This window comes from Dermochelys coriacea, chromosome 5 (assembly GCF_009764565.3).
Source record: "Dermochelys coriacea isolate rDerCor1 chromosome 5, rDerCor1.pri.v4, whole genome shotgun sequence".
NCBI classification, from domain to species: domain Eukaryota; kingdom Metazoa; phylum Chordata; order Testudines; family Dermochelyidae; genus Dermochelys; species Dermochelys coriacea.
Window position 1 is genome coordinate 54,198,650 of NC_050072.1, and position 23,948 is coordinate 54,222,597.

The 23,948-nt window shown below is 38.8% G+C and overlaps 1 protein-coding gene across 3 annotated transcripts in view; it reads left to right on the top strand.

Moving 5' to 3' along the window:
• Positions 1 to 23,948, top strand: part of VCAN (versican) — a 133,511-nt gene that overhangs the window by 75,791 nt on the left and 33,772 nt on the right. For 2 of the 3 annotated variants that reach the window (XM_038402869.2, XM_038402872.2), the window contains 2 exons: positions 15,170 to 20,728; positions 22,707 to 22,820. In XM_038402869.2, coding sequence (XP_038258797.1) covers positions 15,170 to 20,728; positions 22,707 to 22,820 — 5,673 coding nt within the window. The remainder of the gene's footprint in view (positions 1 to 15,169; positions 20,729 to 22,706; positions 22,821 to 23,948) is intronic. The other variant, XM_038402873.2, reaches the window with a different exon arrangement.

A 23,948-nucleotide genomic window follows, 5' to 3' on the forward strand; every position in this document is an offset into this window, starting at 1 on the left:
CACTTGGCCTGGGTACTTGACCTGGGGGCTGGTCTGTGGATTTGGCCTTATAACCATCCAATAGCAGGTGATTGCACAACTCTGTGATATTTTCTTTATTGCTTTTTGTAAAATGCTGGCTGGAGATAATAGCTTAGTATTTGCCAGTTTGGTTTTGGGTTATTTAACACTGCAATGTGTTAAAATCATGTTCTTTTTAGGCAATAGATAACGAGTTGTCATTAGAAGACTGTTCATTTAGGGACAATTGTGTCAGCAGTAGGTTCCTCTTAATACGAGACACCCACTGTTGATGGAGTTTTGGTAATGAGATTATAGGTTATAAAGGAAATGTGAAGAAAATAATTGATCTTAGAGTAGCATATGACAAGAATTCACCTTCTACCGAGGGATCTGACCTAATAGGACTTTCTCCTCTTTAAAAATTATGAGCTTAACATTCTTTCAGTTAAGTTGTATCCTTTGATACAATCTGACTCAATCTGCTTTTCGTAATAATTTTACCACCAAGGGGGAAAAAATGCAGAAAGCAATAAGGGCAAAGGAAAGCTCAGAGGTCAGCAAAAGGTCTCATGATGGTTTCTTTTAAAGTCGGAATGTTGCTTTATTTCTGATATGGTTTTTGCATCATCACTTTTACATCAAAATTTGGCAGAGGCATGTTAGCAAAAGGACACAGGCCAGAAACCTGTGGGAAACAGATGTCCACTTGGTGATACCCACTTTTCTGGTCATTGCCAACAATGTGGTTAGGCTAGAACCTGTGGGAATGGTACTATTATGAAAAGATTGGACTTTAAGAACATTCCAAGAACTGAAACCCCGGTTTTCAGCAGTTCTGTGTCTTGCATGGAAAGACAGGCACCCACATATTGTAAAATCATGCTGGATAGATGAATTTGACTAGTCAAGACTGACCACCCACCTTGTATGACTTTCAACTTCTTTCTAGCCAGCTGTGCAAAAGTTGTTCTTTTCAGATGTTGCCTTCCAGAAACTGAGTTGAGCAGTTAAGTTTTATGCAAGGTCAATTTACATTTAAATAATTTTGGTTTATTGCTGAAGGGGGGACGCAGGAACAACTGTCAGAGGGAGAACAAAACATACATTTTTATTACATTTAGAAAGTAAAAAAAAAATAAATGTATTGAAACTTGCACTATATCCTTTAAATGTTTCAGAAGTTAGAAAACTTTGGCTCAGAAAACTGTTGGAAAAATATTTCCAGCTGGGGAACATTTTGAAATGAATTAAATAAAGTCTTCTGTTTATTTAGACTGACTAGTAATCAAGAATTGGGTTTTACTAGTTCATATCCTACTTACTAGACAATTTAATATGAGGAGGAAAGATTAAAATAATCTAAAAATTGATTATTTTTGGAACGTTCTTTGTTTTGTTGTACTTAGGTGTGTATAGGAGTAGCCATGTTTCTTTAACACGTAAGACCAGATCCTTAGTTCCATTCCACTTCTTCATAACCAGGAAGGAGGCAGGCCAGAGCACTGTTCCATGCTGACCATGCTTGAAGGGCTGTCCCTAGCCATTCTGGGGTGCTACACAGCAACCCCCCCCCCCAAGGGGCCCCAGGTCTCTGTGTGGTGGGAGGAGCTGGCTTGGGAACTGCCCCCCAGCACTCACCGGTGGCATGAGTGGAGCCGGGTTGCTGCACTTCCTGTCACCGGTGCGTGCAGGACCAACCCTGCTTCAGTCCTGAGGAAAGTGGGGGCAGGGGCAGGAAGGGGCGGAGCAGGGGCGGGGGCTTTGGGGAAGGGGTGGAGTGGGGTGGGGCTGGGATGGAGCAGGGGTGGGAAGAGGCGGGACTAGGGCAGAGCAGGGGCGGGGCCATGAGAAAGAGGCGGTGCAGGGGCTGGAGCAGCACACATCTACGCAGGGCACCAGGAAATGTGGTGCCCCAAATGTGTTGCCCAAATTCCCTGGTGCCCTACGCAGCTGCGTACTTTGCGTATGGGTAAGGATGGCCCTGCATGCTTGGATGTCTTAATGGTATTACAAGATGGCACAAGTTAGAGCAGTCATAAGGAGAGCTGATCAAAAGATGGAATTTCAGTTATATGGGAAATTCAGATGTTTTGAAATTATTATTACAATTACTCATTTGTATTGCCATTCTGCCTAAGAGCCTTCATCCTGGATTAGAACCCCATTGTGCTAGATGCTGTACAAACACAGAACAAAAAGTCACTGCCTCAGAGAGCTTACAATCTAAGTATAAGATAAGAGACAACAGATGGAGATAGATTTGGAGGGAAGTACAAGGAAACAATGAGACAGTATTGTTCAGCTTGATGGGCAGTAGTTTCAGCACATCGAAGGCTAAAGATTTCGTTCCAGATTGGAAGGAAAACAAATTTCAAAATTTCCTGTAAAACAAAATTGTCAACAAATTTCATTTTGGGTCAATAGGAAGATTTTCTTTTCTTCTGTTCTGATTTCAACTTTAAATAAATACATTTGAAATAAAAACTCATTTGGAAACAAAAGATCAAAATATTTATTTTGATGAGGTCTACCTTATTGAAATGCTTTTTATTTTTTTTTTCCAATTTTTTCCAACATGAAATTTCTTCTAAATCAACATGTTCCCTGGAAAGTTTTGATTTTGACAATGGAAAAATGTGATGGAAATTTTTCGACCAGCTCTAATTATAAGGCTGCTTTAACTGGCACAAGGTGCCAAAGTAGTCCTTGGCAGACCTGAAGATCGGGGGAGCACAGAGGAGATGTAAGGCCACCTTTGCTTCACCTTGCACAGATTCTATGCTGGGCATAGCTCATCCAGACATGAAGATCAGGGCTTGCATCAAGTATTTGGTAACCAAAAACTTCACTTTTGAGCTTTAAATTTGTAAGTTTTCACATAGTGTAGATTCTAAGAAAGTTCTTGATTGTCATCAGTGTGTGATACAACATGTTTATGCACAAAATATGCTATGGACTTTATTTTAGGGTCAAATTTAAAAGTGGCTTCAGCCCCTATCTCAATGCAGGAGTAACTGGGTAAAATTCGGTGGCCTGTATTATATGAGAGGTCAGACTAGATGATCTAGTGGTTTGTTCTGGACTTAGAACTGATGAATCTATGAAGATCTAACATATATCTCATGGACCTCCTTGCAGTGCTAATTTGCTAGCTAGCTAGTCTGTATTTGCTAGTATCTTTCATTTTCAAAATCTTCATCTTGGATCCTCATTCTCAGAATCAGTGTCTAGAAGGTATATTCTAGAGATTCAAGACCTGAGATTCATCGGGCTGGTGTAAAATATAGCACCACTGACTGCAATTGAGCTATGACAATTTACAAAAGCTAAGGATCTGGATCTCCATGTCTATACAGAGAACTGAACTGCCACTTCAATCACTAGTCTTGAAAATACTGCCAATTCTTTAGTTCTTATCCCTAACAGATCTAATCTTGGTCTCGAAGCTCTTGATCTATAGAACAAGAAGAGCAGGCTCTTGTTGGCGAACATGACTGTATTTCTCAGACTGGACTTTAATTCAGCAAATGGATTTTAAACTACTCAACACAGCCATAACAGCAGAACTGTTAGCAAGAACCAAAAAAATCACACACAAAAAACCCCTTCAGAGTAGAGATGCTAAATGTTATTTCTGAGTTAATTTTAGCTTAACTATCAAGGTAAATAAAGCAGCTTGTTGAGTTTTATGGAATTCAGTCAGAGTAGTGTGACAGATTCAGAGCTAGTGCAAGTTCCTGTGAAAGTCTTTAGGTTAAATTAATCAGTGACATAAACTGTGTGTGAAAAAAGATAAGTGCTAAGTAAATTAATCAGTGACATAAACTGTGTGTGAAAAAGATAAGTGCTAAGTAAATTAATCAGTGACATAAACTGTGTGTGAAAAAGATAAGTGCTAAAGAAGTGCAACCTGCATTGATTTGGTATTCAGTGGATGTGCAAAGGGAGCAATAAATATGCCAAGGTGAAGGAATGGGTAAATGTAGCATGTAAAGTAATTAACAAAGTGTTTGAAGAAATACTAGATCCCCTCCAATTTTATTTTATACCATCCTGTTGGTTGCTTTTCCAGCTACATCACACCCTTTCATCTTCCAGTGTGTAAAGTATACTACTGTCATTTTGTACAACCACTGAGTACCAAAGTGGGGGAAATTTACAGTAGTTTAATGCTTACACACATAATTTACACCATTGTTTAAGACAACACTGAATTAGACCTACTGACACAAATTCATCCCTAGTGTAACAGCACCGAAACCCTAACGACCAGTTTTTCAGACTAATGTTCATAAGGTGAAATTTGAACAAAATCAAAAGCTACATTTCTTCTTTTCATATTGGTGTCTCCTGTTAGCTTGCTACACACTCTAACACTATGAAATGAAATCCAGGTCCAATGTACCTCACTTTCACAATACCAACAGCACCAAAATGCTTGATTCATCTTTATTTCTGTGTCTCTTTTATACTCAGAATTTAGAGCCTGATTTTTTGAAGTTCATGAGAGTCCATGAGAGTCTTTCAATTTACTTCCTTGGGCTTGGATCAGGCATCTCATAACAGTGAAAGTCCTCCTAAAAAAACCCTCCCATTCCATTTACAGAAAACTGAGCTCCACCATCCACTACAAGTTAGTAGGCAAGTTGCAGGAATCACTGGGTGGAATTCTGTTGTCTCTCATACAGGGTGTCAGTGTAGATAATGAAATTTAAAATGGTCATTTCTGTTTTTACAGTCTATGAATGAATCTATGCAAAAGCCCACCAAATCCATAAATCTTCTGAACAATACTTCTATTCTTTTGAAAGTTTTTAAAATTTTCAAAATCTGTTTTTCATTTAATCACTATTTCTGCTTGAATAGTTGCTGAGCTGAAGTCCTGGGGAGACATAATTTTTTATACCTCCTTCCCATAAAAAGAGATCCCTGAAAAGCCCTTCAAAGTTCTTTACAGAAGATTTTAAAAACCCCTCTTAAATAAAAACTCTATGAAACATTTTTAAAACCTTTTTGCATATCTTTTTGAGTTAGTTTTCCAGTCAATGGCATGGGAACAACATCTGCCTCACAGTCAGTAAGAAATTAATATTGTGTGAGAACCAACTCCCATTAAAATCAATGGAAAGACTTTAATGGGTTTGGATCAGTCTCATTGTGGGTAGCAGGGTTAGAAGTCAAGGCATCCCATGACCACAGTGAGTGGGTTCTGGAGTTGGGGAAGCTTTCATTTTTTTAATATTTTTATATATTTTTGCTATATTGTTGATTAGAAATGTTCAAGGAACACACTTATGTACTGTAAACAATTAATTAAAAAAACCATATTTACAAAAACAAAAGGCTAGAAGAAACACACCATACTTCATATCTATTTATCCATCTGTCTACTCCATCTCTGTTTCTAGTCTATACCTCTTCACTTTTCTCCTCAAAAGTCTTTACTGTCTAAATCCCTTCAGGGCCTGTTTGGATTGGCAATCTGAACTACCTTCCCTTCAGCTGGCTGTTTTTTACTTACTTTTTCCAGGAATCATATTACCAAAGCGCTCCTCTGAACAAATGCCCACTTTCCCTGCCTTTCTCCATTATAATGTGGGAAACCATGATAATATTCAATAGCCATATCCCTTGCCTTTGGAATCTTCGCTTTGTCTCTTATTACTAGGGAAGAATCTATGTCTTTTGCTTATAGTTAGGACCTACTAAATTCACGGTCCATTTTAGTCAGTTTCACGATCAGAGGATTTTAAAAATCATAAATGTAATGATTTCAGGAATTTAAATCTGTGTTCCAATTATAAGAGTCCTGACCCAAAAAGGAGGGGTTTTGGAGGGGGAAGGTGGGTTTTACAAGGTTATTGTGGGGGGGGGTTGTGGTACTGCTACTGTTACTTCTGCACTGCTGATGGTGGTGGTGCTGCCTTCAGAGCTGGGCAGCTGGAGAGCAGCGTCTGCTGGCGGGGAGCCCAGCTCTGAAGGCAGAGCCACCACCAATAGTAGCATGGAAGTAAGGATGGCCTAGTATGGTATTGCCACCTTTCTGTGCTGCTGCCTGCAGAGCTGTGCCCTCAGTCAGCAGCAGCCATTCACCGGTCAACCAGCTCAGAAGGCAGCAGTGCAGATGTAAGGGTGGCATGGTATGGTATTGCCACTCTTACTTCTGCGCTGCTGCCAGCGGGACACGGCCTTCAGATTTGGGTGCTCGGTCAACAGCTGCTGCTGTCCAGCCACACAGCTCTGAAGGCAGTAATGGTGGCAATGCTACGACCCCTCTAAAGTAATCTTGTCACCCCCCTGCAAGTCCCTTTTGGGTCAGCACCCCCAATTTGAGAAACGCTGGTCTCTCCTATGAAATCTGTATAGTATAGGGTAAAAGCACACAAAAGATCAGATTTCACGGGGAGAGACCACAATTCATAGTCTGTGATGCATTTTTCATGGCCGTGAATTTGGTAGGGCCCTAGTTATACTAAGGCAGTTGAAAAGGATGTAAACATAAAAGTTGACAATACTTGTCAGATATAACTAGCATATTTTAAATCGTTACAAATAGTTGAGTGTTTGGCAGTAGGGGACAAGAGTCCAGTTTAATAGATAGTACTTTTTCTTTTTTCCTTTTCTTATTTTATGATAGATTTCAGGTTTCCAGCCCAATGTCTTGCTTATTTATAAATAACATGGCTATACATTATATGCTGATAATATTATAATATAGCTCATTGGCCATCTGTAAGTGTTAGACAATTTATCGGTTTCAGAGTAGCAGCCGTGTTAGTCTGTATTCGCAAAAAGAAAAGGAGTACTTGTGGCACCTTAGAGACTAACAAATTTATTAGAGCATAAGCTTTCGTGAGCTACAGCTCACTTCATCGGATGCATCAATTTATCATAACCTAATAGGCCTGAGGCCTGGCAACATGATTACTGACACTGAATAACTGAAATTCTAGTGTAAAGAAGGATATTTTAATGAAGGACAATTGAGCTGCATCCTTTATGACAGGAGTGTCCCCCTATGGCCCATGAGCCATACACACCCACCAGATCATTTCATAAAGCCCTGGCCTGCTTCAACACAATATACTAACAACTGATTCATTAGCATTTTGTTGTCATGTTTACATCATTTTAGTTTACACAAGTGCGTAAATAAACAATTCTGTACATAGAAACAACCTATCTAATTACATACAAAACAAGCTGAATTTAAACTATAAATCAATATAGGTGACTTTAAATCTTATTAGAATATGTAGAATCTGTTTAGCTCACACAAGGTTATGCTTAAGTTTATGTGTCCTCCTGTAATAAGGTTGGGGTACTACTGCTTTATGATACTGTTTTCTTATAGGCCAGTTATTCTGCCATGGAACAGTGCTTAATGTTTCAGAAGGGAGTCAACCTGAAAGTTTATCTGAGCCATATTATAGTTTCATACCTAAGCAGAGTTGCTTTTATGCAGGACCGTCATGGCATGTTAGATCTTGAAAAAGCTAACAAAATATAGTATGGTCTGACAGAGATCTTTTCTTGCCTCAGTATTATATGCATTTGTACATGTCATCTAGGTGAGTTTTGAACAGATGTTATTCATTAAATTCATTAATCTACCATAAATCTACCATAATTGATTTAGACTGAGCTAGTAATCTGAGTGGTTCCCAGGTGTGCATTATTACAATAATAATGCACTGGTCAGAACTTGTTAGACATGTTATCCTCCCACAAATTATTGCTTGTACAGTTCAGTCCAGATTTTCAGAATTTAGAGTGTACATTTTTGTGCAAAACCGTGTGCATATTCTCATCCCTAACTAGCGAATACAATTCCTATGACAATGGGTGAAATCATAGTAATTTCTTGAGTCCTGTTTAGTCAGTTTGACTGAGCATTTGCTCTTACAACTACTTCAGTAGTGTATATAGTCATAGTAACTGTTTCCACAAGATAGTCATGCATATCCACATTTGCATGTGCAATGTACTGAAAGTGTAGTGCTTTGTTTATTGTGATTTATTTTGTTTTCAGTTATACTAAATTCTCTACTACCCAAATATTGAAGACCTTTCTTAGTCAAAAGTCCCACAGTAGGTCTAATAGGTCATTTGCACTTGCATATACCCAGTTTCCATGCATGGTGGCATTAATAGTGTTATAAAGAAGATGTGCAATTGCACATGGCTTAGGGCTTCATATTTATTTTGAAAATCAAGCCCTTAATATATTGCCCAGAAGTACTGCCTTCCCGAAGTGGGTCTTCCAAAAATGGCTTTACTGCTGAGTAGTAGACACGTTTCTCAAAGTTGATTTATGGGTAGCATTATGGTCATTAATCCTGCAAATTGGCAGGCGTTTCACTCCTTCCTTCCCTCTATGTTTGTTAGTTGCCAAATTTCACAAGAAAATTCTCAATATCTATATTTCTTTGCCTTTATTTGGCAAGCAGAACTGAACAGCACTTTCACATAATCATACTTATACCATGAAGTCTGTCATTGAAAGCTAAAATAGATATAGCACTCTTTTAAGTGGAAAAATGTATGAATGTAGTCACTTGAGGTAAATGATTTACAACAATTGGTTAAAATCAGTAAGCTTGTGGGAATGGCTACCGCTGTTTGGCTGTATGTGCTGGAGTCCTTGTTAATCTCAAAATAATTCTGTCTTTCCCCAATTGGGGCAGATTTAAGATATTACAGAATTCTGAGTGTGTGTTTTTGTATAAGAAATTGAGAGAGAGGAAACAGATATGGCACTGTTCACATAGTCACAAAGTAGGTCCAAAATCAAATCAAAGCCCATTGGGTCAGGAATATTTTGATGGCAACTTACATCTCTACTCCATATATTTTTTAAAAAATTCTAAGGTACAGAAGAATGAGACCCTTCTCCATTTCTGATTAAAGTTAGAAACCACTTGAGAGGAAGATACTTTGTTCTCCTGCATTGCAAGCCAGACCGAAAAATGCACAAGTAGAGTGGGAGATTAATAGAAAGATTTGAAGTAGCAATGGAAAAACATGAGCAGTATGAATGAAGAAGCTTTAGAAAATCAGGGAGGCACATTAGCCCATTCTAATGTACTGGGACACGTTGTCATAACAGTCTATGAGGGTTATGTGCCTAAATTCTACTGTCTGTCAACGTAATTAGTCATGTTGAATTCTTTTCCAGATTTTTGGCATTTAATGGATTGCTCATAGGCAATAGTCTTAGCGGTTCTGTGTTGTGGTGGAACATGATTCCATCATCATGTTCTAGAGTTTCTTGTGGTTTGTTTCTAGTCAGGTAGGAGATTTATTTTGATTTCTTTTATTTATTAATGTATTTTAATCCTGTAGGATCTATTTATAAAAATAGTTTCATTACAAAATATAATACACAGTGGGTTTGTCTTTATGAATAAAACTGACAAAAATATAGCAAGTGGTTTTAATCTTTTAACAAACAGGTACAGCGATCAGTATTTCAAATCTTTTTGATAGTGAAGAAAATAGAGGGGCAGGATCCTTCCTCCCGCTGTGTCCCTGGATGGTCCTGTGGCAGCAAAAAGGGTTTGTAAATATCCTGGAGCCAGCTAAGGAGAATTCCCCTGAGGGAGGCATTATGTTAGGTAGCCCTGCGCTGCCCAGTGAGGCCTCCCAAAAAGCCCTACTGTAAGGGAGGGAGAAGTCTCAGCATCACAGTCACCCACAGGGCATCCCAAGTAGGTTACCATAATTTGTGCTGTGTAAGTTATGCATGGGGCTACGCTGGCCTCTAGAGCTGCACAGAATAGTTATTATGCTTATAAGAAGCACACGGGATCTTTTTCCAGAGAAAAGGCAATACACCGCGTTTATTGGATACACCGCAATTAGCATATGCATTCAATCACACACACACACACACACACACTCACTCACTCTCTCTCTCTCTGTCTCTCCAGTCGATTTTATAGTTACCTGTCCAGAGTCTGGATCAATTTAGTGGCCAGCTAGGTTGATCACGGGTAAGGAGGAGCTGGGTTCTGTGGGTCGTGACATGATGCTCTGGTGAAGTCTTGGCAGGATGAACTCAAAGTTTCGTGGGAAAGCACCCTGTTTATATAGTGATTTTCCCTTATTGGGACCAATGAGTTTTGCACCATCATGCTGTAATCAATTGTCGTTTGATGACTGCTTGTTTTCTTAAATTGTTTTCTCATTCTTAATTTTGTTCTTTTATTAGTCTCTCAGGGAGTTACCCCATGCTGGTTTTGATCACAGCTATTTTGTCCCCATTAATAGATGCCTGTCTCATCTTTAGAATCATCAATCTGCCCTCCTCTGACATTTCAATAGAGGCGTGTTGCAATCTCCTGGCGCCTCCAGTCCATTCTCGATTCGTCCCTAGAACATCTGGTCTGGTGATGGCCTTCACACTTATCTTTTAGCACACACATTTCTCATTTGCACACAAAACAGGATTGATTTACACAGAGCATTTGAACAGGAACATCAATTTGAAATGCAGAAGAAAACAGTCATTGCATTCTTTTACTTATTTCAAAATGCTAAACCTATAATAAAGTGGTGACCCTAAAGGTCTGTCACTGCCTTGAAATCCACTTCAGACACAAGATCTGGCTGATGCATCTTTACCAATGGCACACTAGGCCAATTCCTTTCTGCTTTCAGAAAGGGTGGCTGGCAGGATATGATCAAACCATACATCAATACATTTAATACATGATACACAAAATTCTTTATCCTTCATTCTAAATTATACAAAATACAAACAAAAAATCCTACTACTACATAGGGAGGGCACAGATGTTGCTTAAAGCACCTTAAAGCCCTCTTCCCCGGGCTATGAGGTTTGTGCTGTGGCAATGAGAGATGCAACACGGACTCTCAGGCAACGTTTTTCAAATGTGTCCTATAATATTTTAATAGAAGTACTAGAAGATGTAGAATAACAGAATACTAGAGATGGACTGACCTACAAATATTGGACATGGATCTCAATTTCCCCACAGTTTGTGTGATGATTAAGTCCAGAGTTTGGTTTGGATGTGTTATGATTGCATACACTTCATAACTATTAGCTTGTACCAAATCCCGAAGCCCTTACTTAGTTTTTACTATATTCCTCACCCAAGCCTCTCATTTTCTCTTCAGCTGAAGTTTTACCTGAGTAAGGACCAAGTAATTCTTCAGGATTTGGCCCATAGTCATTAGCAAGACACTGGGCAAGATTTTTAAAAATCCAGTTGCAGGTGCAAATCTGGTCGTACGAGGTGCAATACTCTGAAACTATTTTTTCCAGGCTCAAAATGCAGATGTAGATTGTTCTGACATAGTTTGCATGAACAAAATAGTGAAACTGGATCTGTGGAAAATCACAGATTTCAAAATATTGCCCATTATCTTCATTTGACTTAACACATTCTTCTGCATAATGATCGAAGTGATTACTATACCACCGGTTACAAAATCCCTGTAATTAACTGATGCTCACATTTAGGAGAATTATTTTAAAGGAATAGCACTTTGTCACAATTTGCTTCTTAACATCTTGTAAGAATTTTTTAATCAGGAAGGTTGATTTATTCATGGTACAGTAACTCCTCACTTAAGTCTTCCTGGTTAAAGTTGTTTTGTTATTAAGTTGCTGTTTATTAGAGAACATGCTTGTTTAAAGTTAGATTAGTCATGCCTGACTAATCTAATTACCTTCTATGATGAGATAACTGGCTCTGTGGATGAGGGGAAAGCAGTGGACGTGTTATTCCTTGACTTTAGCAAAGCTTTCGACACGGTCTCTCACAGTGTTCTTGCTAGCAAGTTAAACACTTGCTAGCAAGTGGGCTGGATGAATGGACTATAAGGTGGATAGAAAGCTGGCTAGATTGTCGGGCTTAATGGGTAGTGATCAATGGCTCCATGTCTAGTTGGCAGCCGCTATCAAGTGGAGTGCCCCAAGGGTCACCTGGGCCCAGTTTTGTTCAATATCTTCATTAATGATCTGGAGGATGGCGTGGATTGCACCTTCAGCAAGTTTGCAGATGACACTAAACTGGGAAGAGAAGTAGATACGCTGGGGGGTAGGAATAGGATACAGAGGGACCTAGACAAATTAAAGGATTGGGCCAAAAGAAATCTGATGAGGTTCAACAAGGACAAGTGCAGAATCCTGCACTTAGGATAGAAGAATCCCATGCATCGCTACAAACTAGGGACTGAATGGCTCGGCAGCATTTCTGCGGAAAAGGACCTAGGGGTTACAGTGGACAAGAAGCTGGATATGAGTCAACAATGTGCTGTTGTTGCCAAGAAGGCCAATGGCATTTTGGGCTGTATAAGTAGGGGCATTGCCAGCAAATCGAGAGATGTAATTGTTCCCTTCTATTCGACATTGCTGAGGCCTCATCTGGAGTACTGTGTCCAGTTTTGGGCCCCACACTACAAGAAGGATGTGGAAAAATTGGAAAACGTCCAGCGGAGGGCAACAAAAATGATTAAGGGACTGGAACACATGACTTATGAGGAGAGGCTGAGGGAACTGGGATTGTTTAGTCAGCAGAAGAGAAGAATGGGGGGGATTTGATAGCTGCTTTCAACTACCTGAAAGAGGGGGGTTCCAAAGAGGATGGATCTAGACTGTTCTCAGTAGTAGCAGATGAGAGAAAGAGGAGTAATGGTCTCAAGTTGCAGTGGGGGAGGTTTAGGTTGGATATTAGGAAAAACTTTTTCACCAGGAAGGTGGTGAAGCACTGAAATGTGTTACTTAGGGAGGCGGTGGAATCTCCTTCCTTTGCAGCTTTTAAAGGTCAGGCTTGACAAAGCCCTGGCTGAGATGATTTAGTTGGGGACTGGTCCTGCTTTGAGCAGGGGCTTGGATTAGACGACCTCCTGAGGTCCCTTCCAACCCTGATATTCTATGATTCTATGAAAGTTTTGCAATGTTCTAACACTTTCCATCCACCTCCAACAGGCCCCACAGATCAGCGCCTCCCCGCTCCCTCTCCGTGTGTGTCCCACCCACTGGAATCAGCTGTTTCGCGGTGTGAAGGGAGGCTGGGAGGGAGCGGGGAGGAACGATGACCCAGCGTGTTGGGGGAGGGGGTGGAGTTGCACTGGAAGAAGTGGGGTGGGAGTGAAAAGGGGGGTGGGAAGTGGCAGGGTGAGGTCTTGGGGGAAGGGATGGAGTGGGGGGCGGGTCATGGGGCAGAGCCTGGGGGCAAGCACACCCTAGCAGTTTGAAAAGTAGGTGCCTGTGGCCCAGAAGCCTGTGGCTGTCTCCTGCTCTGCAGAGATCTAGAGGCCATGTGCTTCTGCGTTGTGCATCCCAAGCATACCATGCAACCTGGCAGATTAGTTCCCTTAGGAGATGACTGGTCTCCCCAGCACCTCAGGGGCTGGGGGGGGCATTCAATGACTAACTGGAGCAGGCATTTGTGTGATTTGCTGCTCAGAGGCCAGCAGAGACATCCCCATTGAGTGCTGGGGAAGCACTTATGTGCTGCCACTTGCCTGCTCTGCCTGTCTCCCATTGAACCCAAACCCACAGAGCTTGCACAGGGAGGACTCTGCAGGCCTAGGAGTGGGGGTGTTGTTGGCCCACACCCTCACCAGAGCTCTGGGGCCAGAGGATATTCACTTACCTAGTCACAGCTGAGAGTCAAACTGCACATAATTTCTTTTGTCTGGCGAAAAAAATTTCCCTGGAACCTAACTCCCCAGCCCCAGTTACATTAATTCTTATGGGGAAATTGGATTCGCTTAACATTGTTTAGCTTAAAGTCGCATTTTTCAGGAACATAACTACACCGTTAAGTGAAGAGTTACTGTACTATGTCATTCACTATGTATACAGCAGGAACAGAATCTTTCCTTTATTTTAGCTTTTCAGGACCATAGGGTGAGTAGCATTTATCTGATAATGCTAAAGGGTAGAAGTTAGCTATGTCAGGCCAGAGTCTCTACTGGTGTAAACAGGTGCAGCTCCTTTGGCTACCTCAATTTATACCAGCTAAGGATCTGGTCTATCTTATTTACCTAGAATTACATGTAAGAGAAATTTGTGGATTAAAAGTTGTGTATAGCAGCACAAAACTTTCTGGCTACAAGTCAGTGGAGCAAAGAGTTCTATAAGACCAAGTATAAGACAAAGAGAGCTTATAGCTCTTGCTTATCTGAAGGTGACATGCATCTTATAGTCCAGAAGATCTGAGATAATATGTACATGTTGGGAGAGATTTTCAAAAACACCCAAAGAATTTAGGAGCATAGATCCCACTGGAATTCAATGAGACTTCTATACCTAAATTTCTTACAAGCATTTGGAAATCTCCATCTCAATATTTGTTCCATTGGTCTAAAGAAAAACATTAAATTTTTTGCAGTATATGTAAACAGTGATACTATTCAAGGTATAACTGTAGAAAAAATTAACTAGCATTTATCAAGTCTCATTGAATTTAGTAAATGTATATGTACTGTGGCATCATTTTTGCATACAATATATTTTTATATATGAGTTATTATTTAATATATTTTCTCAATAGCCATAATGCACCTGAGGAGTGACATATCATTTACTAACCTAATGGTCAAGAGTACAGAGCAGAGTGTCTCATATAGCCTTGAAGCAATTACTTTCATTCAAACTAGCATGTATTCAGAACAAATGGCATTGGGAAGACATGTGCTGTATTTTTTTTTTAGAAAAAAAAGGTGGGAGGCTTCACCTTAATTGTTAAGGAAGATTAGTTTATGCCATAAATCCACAGAAGTAATTGTTGCAGTTGGGCACCACTGATAGCTTCTTCTATCTAAAATGGATTTTTTTTTCTCTGCCCCCTTTACATCTGTATAGAATAGTGTAAATCTACTGAAGGAGAAGTCAGGAGAAGGCTATTTCTGTAACTAAACACACGTGGTTTATGACAATCAACGGTATTTAAAAATTGGTGAGCTCTGTGTGCAAAAACATTTGAACTGGTAAAGCAAGTGGGCAGTTTTTAAAACAGGTTATATTTAACTTATTTTGCTAATAAAGTAACATACTATATTTAATTTATTTAATTTGAAATGCATTTATTTTTGCTATGATAAATTGTTTGTCCTGCCTATGGCTAATATAATTCATTACCACACTTGTCACTTAAGGATTGTGAAAAGCTCTTTCTTTTTGCAGATCTATTTGATTACGAAATACATTCACACACAACAGATGAACCCCCCATAGATGCAGACTCACTACAGGCTGAACCTTGTACCTCAGTCCCTGATCAAGAGTCTTCTGAGTACCCTACTGGAATCTTTATGGAATCTTTATTTCCAGTTTTTGAGTTTGAAGAAGATGAAGACTGTGAAAATACTACTGATGTTACAACTCCTCCAGCATTGCAGTTCATCAATGGAAAGCAACAGGTGACCAGTGCACCTAAAGACACAAAAGCTGAAGAAGCAAGAAGTGACCAAATTGAAAGTGTTACACATTCCAAAAAAGTCAAATTTTCACAAATCAATGAAACTAACACCATAATATCTGAAAATGAGGCCTCTGGTACAATGCAACCAGATGTATCTAGAGAAATAATAGGAGCATTTGAAGTTACACAACAAGCTACAGCAGATGTTGCAATGTTGGAACCTGTTTTAAGTAGTGAATCAGAAGTTGCCAGTACAAATAAATCTGAGGTACCGTCTATATATGGACAGTCTTCATTAGAAACTTTAGAGACCTTAAAACATCATGGAATTGAATTTCAGCAAAGCTCAACGAAAGACCCCAAAACCTTGCCTTTGATTACTGTAGAATCTTCTGGAGATGCTGCCATTGATCCTGAGTTCCCCAGTTCTGTCTTTTCAGAAACGGTGAAAATTACAATAAAAGAACATGCAGAAAAAAGTTCTGCTGCAACTTCTGCTCCCAGTCCAGTGTCTGATACCACTACTGTAGACACAGGCATAAAAGACTATATGCCAGAAAAGGAAACCTCTGTTCTAAGAGATGATTATAAATCAACAATTAAGCCTGATAGACTTCCCCCACTGGAAACCCTTGTAGAAACAACAACAAGAAGTCATATAGTAAAGTCTGTGGCAACTCCCACTTCATTTATAATACCAGAAGGCTCTGGAGATGTAGAAGAGGAGGATGTTGCTAAAACTTCAGCTATGGTGGCAGAGACTGTAGTTACTGAAAAGATTTCAGTAGAAGAAACTTTCTTAGGGTCTGGCAAACTGCTGACAACAGAAATTACTACCACTGTTTCAGGAACCACCATTTCTTTGCATAAGGAAACTAGCACTACTTCTTCTGTTTTTGATCAAAGTTCTGAAGAAACTGCTACTGCCACATCTGTTATTGGGTTGGTTACTGAAAAAGGAGTTAGCAGTGCTACTGGAATGGAAATGAAAATGAAAGAAGATGAAAAAGAAGCACAGAGCACTGCTTCTTCAACTAAGGAACGTTTATCTACTGTTGAGATAGGAAAGTTAGTATTCAGTGATGGACAGGAAAGCTCTAGTAACAGAATTGGAATTGTAGGTCAGGAATCCACTACTCTCAGCGAAACAATACCAATGACAGATTCCACATGGCCTGAAAGCAAAGTGTTTACTGCTGCTCCTTTCTCCACAGAGAAAAGCCTTTTTATAGATGAAGGATCTGGGGAAGAACCAACATACACTAAGAAAACCATTGGAGACATAATTTCAGGGGGTGTCACAAGAAGAGTGGTAAGTACTGATCCCCCATTTATTGATCTAGGTTCTGGAGAAAGAGATGTTATTGATTCTACTGCCATTATTTCAGTTCTATTGGGGTCTGTGACTGGGGGCATTGAAACACAAACGAAAAAGCAGGAAAGAGATGTCTACAGCACAGATACTTCATCTGTGGAATATACAACAACCATTGAAGCAACAAAGTCAGTGTTAAATACTGAGTCAGATGACTCAACTAAGGAAGCTGGAATAGGAAGGCAGGTATCTAAGGACATTTTTAGTACAGGTAAGCCAGGAGAACAAAAACATGAAACAGAAGCATATTATTTGATTACAACTCTTCCTTCTCAAGAAAAATCTTTTACTCAATCTAGAAAAGAGATGACAACTCATATTGCAACAGAAGAGCAAACTAAATACTTAGAAAACTTTGGGGTCACCTCTTCTGTGGAGTCTGTTGTTAAAATCACTTCTCCTGACACCATTGTGACACATGCTGTCAGCAGTATAAAGACAGTAACTGAATCTACAGAAAGTGGAAAAGCCAGCTCGCCAACCATCTCAGCAGAGAACATTATCCTTATGGAGGCAGGCTCTGGAGAAGAATCCAGAGATGAGAGTGGTACCATGGTACCAGTGCCAGATGGTTCTACAGAAAAAGTACTTGGTACTAATTTCCCATTAATTGATCAGGGTTCTGGAGAAGTGGATTCTGTCATTGAGTCTTTTACAAAAACTACAGCTTCACCACATTCAGCAGTTAGAAGACCAGAAATACAAGCAACAGAAGATGAAAGAGAAATTATCAGTACAGCATCTGTGGGTTATTCCTTTGCTGTTGAGTCTGCAAATTTAGTCATGAGTACCAAAGGTGAAGTCAGCACAGTTAGAACTGGAATTGCAAGAAAAGTCATCACTGAGGTACAGATAGAAGAGCAAATGCCTATTGAATCCATAACAAGAACTTTTGCTATAAATCTTCCTTTGGAAGAAGATATACGTTCTGACCAGAATATTTCTGCAGAAACTTCACAAAAAGTTGTAGAACCCTCTGGAATAACAACAAAGTATCCTGTCATAGAAAGTACAGAATCTACCCTAGAACAACTTGAAATTTTAGTTGTTCCCACAGTTAGTCCGTATTCAGAAGAAAAGAAATTGGAGATAATTTCTGGCACTGCATCTGTTGAAAAAATACTTTCATTTAGTGATACTACTCTAGTAACTGAGGCCATAAAAATTAAAAGCAAAGATATAAGCTCTCTAGCTACACTTACAAAGAAAGAAAAAGATTTGGTACAAAATATTTTCCCTACAGAAGACATTCATGGATCACTTCTGATCCCCAAGAGTGACGAGCCAACTGATAAAGAGATCAGTAGTGATACATTGTTTTCAGGACAAGGATCAGGAGATGAATTTATTAGTGTTCCATCAGCAGTGCCACTGAATTCTGTGACTATAAAAGAAATCACAAGTACTTTAAGTCCTGAAGCATTTCATCCTGAAAGTGTGGGACCAAGACTTTCTACTGACAAAGCCCAAGAATTTGAAAGTGGTCAGACTGAATCAAACAAGGATTCCAGTGAAGAACTCAGGCTATTCAGTTCTATAACAAAGGCAGTTTCCGAAACAACAGAGAAAATGGCCACTAGTACCTCTGCTTTAGCTGAAGAGAGTTCTAGGAACTTCAGTACTAAAGAAGCTACCACAAAAGAGACATCACATTCTTTTTTAATCACTGAAGACTCTCATAAACAAGAAACTTTTCAATGGGTAGAAGAAAATGAAACATATGGCACACCAGCTGCTAATGATCGAGTTGTTACTCAAGAGGAAACTTCACAATTGACGACTAATGAAAATATAACTGCTGCTTCTGTATTCTTTAATGGAACTCCTCATCTTGAAACAGAGGAAGCACTTGCAACATCAACAACAAAAATGCCTCCCACACCACTATTTGAAAGTTCTGGAGAAGGATCTGGCTGGGTAGACGTTGTGGGGTCATTTCACCCAGATGCATCCACTACCCATTTGCGAAAGCTGGAAATAACAGTTGCTCCTCATGCTCATGAGGAAAACTATTCTGAAGAACTGAATACAGAGATAGCATTAAATGGATCACAAACTGTTTCAGTGTTATTTTCCACCCACACAGAAGAAAAAGAGATCTTACCAAGCCCGACTAGTGTTCAACCAAAGACATTTACAGATGAGAGTTTAATAAATGATACAAAGATAGAAAACAAAATCCTCCCAAAGCTTGATGACTTCAGAAATGTTACAGGGAATGTTTCTGCTTTTAATGAGATCACACTAATTGAAGTACGACTAGGAATCACATCAGATGAAACAACAATCATAGATGTGGATCATTCTAGGCCAACGCATGAAGATATACTAAGTGTGCAGACAACTCCAGATACAGAGACTCATTCAACATATGGCAGTAAAGATAGCATGAATGTTGAAGAAGTGAAGGAGTATGATTTAACATCTGATCTTTCTACAGCTGAAGAGAAATCATATGGATCTGGTGATAATCTTTCCATGACTATTTCCAGTAAGTCAATAAATAGTGAATCAGTAATAGCTGAGAACAGACCCAGATCAGATGACAAGGATTTTGGTTCAGGGGATGTCATGCAGTTCACAAAGGAAACTCCCATCACTGATGAATTCTCTGAACTGGATATTTTGCTTCCAACAATATCATCAATGGCCAGCCCTAGTGTGCCCCCCCGAGTAAGCGAAGAGGCCAAAGAATCTCCATTTGAAACTAAACATGTAGCACCAGAAAATAAAACAGAAGGCCTCCCTGAATCAAGTACTTTGTCAGACAACCAAGCGATAGCAGATCAAAGTGAAATAGTCTCTACCTCTGGGTATTCAGGAATGGGACAAGAAGAGCCTGATGAGGAGAAGCCTTTGTTTCCTTCCTTTAGACCCGACTTACCTACTGAGACAGAACAGGCTTTCACAGCAAACATATCTGATGTAAGTATTGTTACCCCACGACTTGTATCCCAAAACTTAACAGAGTCACCTAATATAAGTGAAGTAAATCATCATACAGTTTATACAGAAACAAAAGCCACATCAACAGAATCTGAAGAAACAGATCCAGCCAAACTTTTTCCTGTAACTCAAATGCCAAAATCTGCAGTAACTATCCACTTGGTTAATGAAGTATCAGAATACCCTGAAGTAATCATTCCAAATACTTTGTCATCAACTGATTCAGACAGGTCTAATCAAACATCAGGCCAAACCTTCAAAGAAATTAGTTCTGATGTTGCAGCAACTTACAAACCACCCACCAAAGTGCTGTCCACTAAAACTGAGTCTCCACTAGACTCTTCTCCTGAACCTGAATCAGAAAGCACATCTGTTGAAAGTACTCCTGATTTTAGTGGACAGATAACAGACAGAACAAAGGAGAAAGAAACTTCCATAATAGAATTGGTTACTGAAGAACTAGCAACCATTTCTGAAGATTCTCTGTCAAAATATGTCATACCAACAGCTTTTATACATTCTGGAGAAACAGTAGACACACATATTCCAGAAATTAGCACTGAAGATGAAACCTCTACAGAGAAAGTGAAAGATCCCAATCAAGTAGATGAAAGCAGCACTGAGGGAGCTTTGCCCAGGCTATACACCACACCAGCTTCAGTGCCACATGCAAGTATAGCAGGTGGAGTATTTAAGCCTGGCCAGGCAACTTTTACAATGTTATCTTCATCTTCACCATCTCTGGATATAAGCCTGGAAACACAAACAACTGTGGTAGGACAGAAGGAATCCACAACAATTTCTTCTGACATTGGAACAAAGATTACAGCCCCTGAAAACATTCCTGAGTATGATAAACAGACAACAATAAGCACAGAGGACCTAAACACTACTGAACTTGTAACTTCATCATTTTTCCTTCTGGACGTTACTAATGGATCAGATTTCCTGATCGGCAACAGTGGAGATTCTGTTGAAGGCACAGCGGTCCATATACCAGGTAAGATCCCAATTTGATAAATATCATATAAACTTGTTTTGTTACCAGTAAACATTTAATTTGTTCTTTATTTTCACTTGAAGACTTTATTTTATCCTAAAACACTAGGTGTTAGCAAACATGTGCTTGAATATGATATATGAGAATCAAAGTATATTTGGAAGGCAATGAAGATAATACACGTAAAAGCATTATACAATGCTGAAATCAATACAATGGTGAAGCCTACTGAGTACAAGTTCAAAGAAGACTAGGGGGCTGATCCAAAGCTCACTAATTCATAAGTGACCTTCCATTTGCATCAATGGGTTTTGGTTCAGATCTGAGGTGATGAGAGACCATTATAGAAGAAAAGGAACATTGATCCTAGCACAGTATCCAGTTGTAGTTACTTTATTTTCATGTTCCTAATGGATATGTAGATATCATTAATTTATTTGATGAATGTTGTTGCATTAGCATGACAGTTGCAATGTACGATTATTCTACAACTCTAGTGGCTTTCATGGAATATTCCAATTTATTTGGAGAACAAAGCCAGTGAACTCATCAAGTAATTGCAGACAGGCTTATCTATAATACAAGTTTAAAAAATATATACAGGATTAGTCTCAAGGCTGGCTAAAGTTTGAGGTTTTAAAAAAATTCAGCTATTGAATAATGGTTGGCTATTGAGCAATCTGACTGGTTTGATACAGCTTCCATCTGATATAAATATAAAACCAAAGATCCTTGGCTTGGACAGCATTTGGCATAACACAAGCTATACAGATAGAATGATTTCTGTGTACAATAGCTACTAATCATATATGGCTGGCATGTTGAGTAAGAACTGGACTAATATTTTAAAGGTGGTCAATATCCTAGTTTTGATCATTTTTTTCAAACAGTTTGGGTAATTAATTGAACTCAATAGAAAGACTTTGGACTGTGTCCTATATACCATAAAAGACAAACAAACTAATTTGGAAAATGTAAACTATGTCTGAAACATTTGCCCATGTCTTTGAATCAAATTAGGTTAAAATAGGACCTTTTGCTTCATATCTGCTCTCTCAGACTCCCAATATAGCCATGGGCTTCCTTCTTGCAGATCAGAAGCACTGTATTAATTGGTTTACTGAATGCTTAAGAGTGTAAAAACCACAGGTGATATGTAGAGTAGCTACCTTTTGTATGAATATGTGTATCAGTGATTGTTCCTATTTGCCTACACCATGTACAAATGTTTAAGTTTGAACTGAGTTCAAGTAAAGATCGGTAGAACACATCTATACTCTGTAAGAAAACAGTATTAAAATGACTCCAATAAATGTTGGGATTTCATGGCAGGTAAGTTTTTATCTAAATATTTTGGTTTAGTCTCATATATAGCTACTAAGTTTGTTTTCTAAAAGTATGTTTTAAAGGAAGACAACTGGGGCATGATTTGGGGAAAGAATATTAATTAGCAAAAGATTCTTTCAAAGAAATAAGAGTGTCTGAGCAGTAAATGGTTAAGTATAACATTCCAAAATGACAGCAACAAGTCAGTATGCTAAAAAGATGCATGTTCTGGGTACCCAACAATTCCATATAAACTAACTCCATTCAAAAGAATACATTTTCTATTCACTGTGCACATATGTTTAACTGTTTTTGGCTATAATTAATTGCCATGTCATGCCAACTAAATCCTCAATAGAATATTTCAATTTCCAGGAGTAGTACAAAATGTCATTTTAAAAACATAAAACATCTCTGAAAATCAGTTATTGTTCTCTGTCATGAATATAGTGTTATTGGTAAGGCTGAAAATTATGGTGATTGAAAATGGCAACTCCAGGCAGTACAGAACTTTTTAAAATGGTTTAATCTTTAACTGCAGTAAAGCATCAAAGCAGAAATAAGGAAATATCTTTATTCCTTAAAAGAACCAACAACTAACCAAGTATTTTACACAATATATCAATTTTTCTTTCTTTAACTCATATCACAGGCCAAGATCCCTGCAAAAGTAATCCCTGCCTTCATGGGGGCACCTGTTATCCACGTGGCTCTTACTACATCTGCACATGTATGCCAGGTTTCAGTGGCGAGCAGTGTGAATTGGGTAAGATGATGCCAACCTGAAAGCTTTTCTTGTACTGGATTGTCTGCAGATTGACTAGAATAACATTTCATATATTAGCTTTGGAAGCGGAATTATGTATCATTACACTGACAGATGTTGAGGCTTTGAAAGATTCTGTAGTTGGACCTGATCCAGGTAGAGAGAAGTAGAGAAAGAAACACCTGCTTCTTTTTCCCTGCCCATGTTGCCTCCGCCTGTCCCCTCCCACACACCTACCTACCTATAGAGGATAATATTCACAAATTGTGTCCAATTTATTAACTAAACTAAACAAAAAAGACACAAAATAAAATACATACATAAATCAAATCAAAATAAAGTGGGTTAATATCAAATAATCAGTATAATCTAATTATCATATTGATTAAACCCTTTTGAATTAACCAGTAAATTCTTATAAACTTTTTCTAATGGTTCAGAAGGAGGTAAACTTTATTTAATCCTCAATCTCCCAAATAATAGGGCATTATCTATATTAATGCCGGCTGATATTTGACCAGCCAAATAGCAGATGTGGGCAGGGAGAAATCAGTTCCAGGTTGAAATCAATATTTAGACAACTCTGATGCCAATTAAGAGAGCTTGACCAGACTATACATGGGTCTAATGTCCAATCTCTCTCCACCGCAACATATGGCTACATGAGACATTCCAATACAAACCAAGATAACACAGCTTGTTACATTTATCTAGCAAGCAAAAATCTGGTGAAAGTAGCATTTTCTCAGGCATTAAAAACATACACTTCCAACCTATATGATATGTATGTGTGATCTTTTAGACAGTGAGGTTGTTTAACCTAGGACTGTTTTAAGTGTTTGTGAAACTATGCATTAAGCACTGTTGTCAAATAAAAATATCCTTTTTATATTTTGATACTCAATGGCTATCAGCAATTCAACTTTGAACAAGATTTTTGATGCACAAAATTTGGGTGAAAGTTTAAACTTCAGCTGTGCCAGGGTAAATTTCCTTTAAAAATTACAGTTGTAGGTTCAGTTTGCATATATAGATATATCTGTCTCACAGCTCACTCTCATGCTCAAACTCACAAATTCTTCATACTAGATGATCAGGAGACACTATTGTACAGAAAGAAATTGGAGC